The sequence below is a fragment of the Syngnathus leptorhynchus genome, chromosome 19, assembly GCF_054491065.1.
Source record: "Syngnathus leptorhynchus isolate UIUO chromosome 19, UIUO_Slep, whole genome shotgun sequence".
NCBI lineage: Eukaryota > Metazoa > Chordata > Actinopteri > Syngnathiformes > Syngnathidae > Syngnathus > Syngnathus leptorhynchus.
The window spans coordinates 7,571,863-7,576,057 of NC_141213.1; the positions used below are offsets into that span (position 1 = coordinate 7,571,863).

At 47.0% G+C, this 4,195-nt stretch overlaps 1 protein-coding gene across 1 annotated transcript; it reads left to right on the forward strand.

Annotated features, from left to right (window-relative positions):
- Positions 1 to 327: 327 nt before the first annotated feature.
- On the forward strand, positions 328 to 3,440 carry mnx1 (motor neuron and pancreas homeobox 1). The gene is made up of 3 exons (XM_085938837.1): positions 328 to 847; positions 2,158 to 2,318; positions 2,582 to 3,440. Exons 1-3 carry the CDS (start codon positions 328 to 330, stop codon positions 2,867 to 2,869), a joined length of 969 nt encoding a protein of 322 aa, XP_085794963.1. The 3' UTR covers positions 2,870 to 3,440.
- The last annotated feature ends 755 nt before the right edge of the window (positions 3,441 to 4,195 follow it).

Consider the following 4,195-nt stretch of genomic DNA (forward strand, 5'->3'; position numbering starts at 1 on the left):
TGCACTTTCATTCCTTAAACGAATATTAACGACGAAGCTGTTCGTGTAAAATACGGCGCCTCGTTAGAATGACTTGACGATGTTGCGTCTTTTGGGTGGAAGGTGCGTGACTGCTCGCGAGCCAGCCGGCCGGCCGGCCAGCGGACCAGCCAGCCAGCCAGCGAGAGAGAGAGCGCTAATGGAAATGAGCAGCGGAGGAGGGGTCATGGCACTTCTCCTCCCGCGGCCAATCATCTCCACGGGACGAGCATTAAGTGTTCCGCCGAGCTCGTCGCTGCTCCCACTCTCAAGTTTCGTCGCGGTCGGTCCTAGCTCTGTCCCTCCAAGATGGAGAAGTCGAAAAAGTTTTGCATCGACGCGCTGTTGGCGGCGGACACCCCGAAAGTGCAGACTTCCCCGCTGGCCCTGGTCACGTCGCCGGGAAGCGGAGCGGCCAGCAGCAACGCATCCTCCGAGCTCAACCCCGGGGAGGCTCTGCGCGCTGAGACGCCGTCCCCTCCGCGGATCTCCGCCCACGGCCTCATCCCAAAGGCCGGCTTCCTGAGCGGCCCTCACGGCGGCAGCGGCGGCGGAGGCATCCCGGCTCAAGCGCTCTACGGCCACCCCATGTACGCGTACTCGGCGGCCGCGCTGAGCGCTCAGCATCCGGCGGCCTTGTCCTACGCGTCATACCCGCCGCCGCACGGCCACCAGCAGCATCATCATCATCAGCAGCAGCAGCAGCACCACCACCACCATCACCATCAGCACGACCCCATCAAACTGACGGCCAGCACCTTCCAGCTGGACCACTGGCTGCGGGTGTCCACCGCCGGGATGCTGCTGCCCAAAATGGCAGACTTTAACTGTGAGTAGACATTATTGTTTGGAATGAAGTCCCTTATTTGTTTCTATTCTAGCACAATAAGAAAAAAGCTCATTTATTTGACTTGATTCTATGGAATGAGGCCACTTTTAGCTCCCAACTACAATATTCATGTATCGTGTCTAAAAATGGCTGTTTCCCTGCACTTCGAAAATGGAACTGGCATTTGCGACTAATCTTGTCAATACGCTCTTTCGAAAAGAAATCGTATACTTTCATCACACTTGAGTTTTTTGTCTGGGTTCCATCCAAAAATAATGTCCTTATCTTTTTATAATTGGTCCAGCAAGGCACGCTGCCGTTGCCCTAAAACAACAAAAAAAAAAGAATGCGTATATAGTTATCAAATATGTTGGGGGCACGCTTTGGATAATAATACAATATTAAACTAAACGTTTGAATGGAGCTTGAAGCTCCAAGCTAAATGCTTGAAGATTTTACTTTGAATTGGTCGGTTCAACCACCTAATACAATGTGCTGTTCACTCAATGGTAAAAATGACTCATGTAACTTGTTCCACATTTTGATCAGAAATAATCATTTCCTTTTTTATTTGCCCTGCATTAATAATCACTGTTGATGTTAAAACAGACTTGTTTTTGGAGTTGAAATTTGATGATGATAATAATAATAATAATGTAAAACAAAGTTGAGTGAAATTTCAAGACAACAGACTTGGACAAAAGGTTAAGATTAACACTATGTTTTGGATTTAGAAAATATGTCATCAAATTTGGCTTTGGACTATTGGCCGTGATCATGATGAATTTTCCCAATGATATTAGAACTGGAATCGAACAACAACTAAGCAGACTGTTGTATAAATATATATATGTATTTTTGATGCGGTGCTTTAGAAAAAATGTGGATATGTTTGTACAGTGGAAGCGAACGACGGCGTGCATACTACATACAAGGTGACACAGATGGATGATTTTTGGGAGAGGAACTAAAATGGACAGATAATGGACAGTGGGAAAGTGTCGGTGGGCTGTGAAAGCCACAGGGGATGTGCTACTTGCTCAGCGCGCACACTGCCCTTTTTGTCCACGCTTGTTTCTAACAGATTTGGGGCAAAAAAAAAAAAAAAAACGAGCCGGTCGGCCGCATGGCCGGTCGGCCGGCCGGCAGGCAGAGTTCATCTTCTATCCGGACATTTTCACCCTTGCCTGGGATACATTTGACCTACACAAAGGCTTTTATTACACAATAATCATAATAAAAAAAAAAAAAGATATTTCATCCTAGAATGGAAAGTGAGAGCGTTTGTGTGTGTGTGTGTTTGTAAGCAGCCCAAGCGCAATCCAACCTGCTGGGCAAGTGCAGGCGGCCGAGGACAGCGTTCACCAGTCAACAGCTGCTGGAGCTGGAGCACCAGTTCAAACTCAACAAGTACCTGTCTCGACCCAAACGCTTTGAGGTGGCCACCTCCCTCATGCTCACCGAAACGCAGGTAGCTAGCGCACATCTCGCCTTTCTCTTTTCCCACGTCAAAATGAATTATGGCAAACAAATAACCGTCTTAACAATCAACTTTGGCCTCAAGTTTGGGGCCGCAAAGCAAGATCCTGCTGGCCTCAAATAGCCCCCGGGCCACAAGTGGATACCGGATAGCTTTCTGTCTGTTCATCAAGCCAAGTGTCCGTCTGTCCGCTGGGGTTGCTTTTGAAAAAAAAAAAAAAGCTTCTAATTGTAACGATGTTCCTGGCCCCCAAGGTGAAAATCTGGTTCCAGAATCGTCGCATGAAGTGGAAGCGGAGCAAGAAGGCCAAGGAACAAGCGGCGCAGGAGGCCGAGAAGCTGAAGGGCGCGCACGGCGGCGACAAGCGAGACGGCGATCAGTCGGATTATGAGGGCGGCAAGACGACGATGGGCAAAAACGGCAGGATACGAGACTTGAAGGACAGCGACGACGACGAGGGCAACTGCTTCCTCTACAACTCCTCCGAGTGTTCCTCGGAAGACGAGCGCAATCGGAGCGGCGAGCTCAGCCCGCAAATTTGAGTGCGCGGAGGGAGGACTTTGCATGGAGAGACTTTTTATCATGGGGGGGATACATGATGACAAAAATACAGAAGCAATTTAACACTGTACTTTGCCAACACAGGCGACTTTGTGATGAACTCAAAAGCCCAAAATATGTTCTATCAAGTCCAACCAAGCAATTAAGTGTGTCACTTGCCAGGTAACCTGTAATTCTTTGCCAACATAATACGACAACAATGCGATACTGGAATAAAACGGTCACCATATATTCGGAACTTAAAGGGCAAACAAATTAGGCATACGTATGGGATGTATTTCTTTCTTTCCTATTAAGATAAAGAAAAAACAACTTATCTCAAACAAATTAGGCATGCGTATGGGATGTATTTCTTTCTTTCCTATTAAGATAAAGAAACAAAAACTGATCTCATTTATACGCATTGTCCCACTTTTAATGTCTATGCAAAAATGAGCTTTTCATTTCATCAGCAATAATCTTGATTTATGTTACGCCTTCTTATATTAAAAGAAAGTTCAGTTTATTTTTCTATACTGTGCTGTATTTATAAAAGAAAACAACGCATGCTAAATTGTGGCCCAAACGGTGTCCAATAAATATTGTGATTTTTTTCAAATCCGTGCGTGTGTGAGTTGGAGCGACGGTTTGATTTATAGCGCCGGCAGGCAGGACACATGCAGCCTTGTTCGTTGACAGCCCGGGGTCATGGGAATGACTGTTAATGGCGCTGTCGGATGTGTGCAAACGTGCCGTGTGAGCAAACAGCAAGAAGAAGAAACATTTCGCGCCACACCACCAATGGACTTGCATTGAAAAAAAAAAAAAAAAAAACCACTTTCAATTGACCATTGGAATTGGGAAAATAGATCAACATAACCGCAGATTTTTTGGGGGGTCATGTCATCAATCAAACCATTTGATTTGAGAATCGCAACGACAAACAGATGACTACAGAGGGGTGTGCAGACTTTTTCCATCCAGGAAAGTTGGGTCAATTGGATGATTTTTTCACAGGCTGTTTAGCGAGGGACCCGGCCTGCGTTTATCTTCTCGCCGTGTTTGCCTCGGCGGCTACGAGTTCAGGCCTCGGTCAGACCCGAGCCGAGCGGGCAGGTAAAGGTCAGTCGTTGTGTGGCGTGCACACAGTGAGCCCATTGATCCCACTGTATACACGTCGGTGGAGGCGCTTAGTCACGCCGTGTCACGCATTCACACTGCGCTTCATCATTTACAGCCCTAATGAATAAAAAAAGGTTTGGATTTGATGACAAATTTTCCACACCCCTATAATGTCTCAGCCACAACCTCGTACGTCGACATGGTGA

What these genes read in the sequence shown, in the direction of transcription:
- mnx1 (XM_085938837.1), top strand. Translation starts at nt 328, where the DNA reads ATGGAGAAGTCGAAAAAGTTTTGCATCGACGCGCTGTTGGCGGCGGAC. An exon ending in CAAAATGGCAGACTTTAACT is followed by an intron (nt 848 to 2,157) that starts GTGAGTAGACAT and finishes GTTTGTAAGCAG; the next exon opens with CCCAAGCGCAATCCAACCTG. An exon ending in TCATGCTCACCGAAACGCAG is followed by an intron (nt 2,319 to 2,581) that starts GTAGCTAGCGCA and finishes CTGGCCCCCAAG; the next exon opens with GTGAAAATCTGGTTCCAGAA.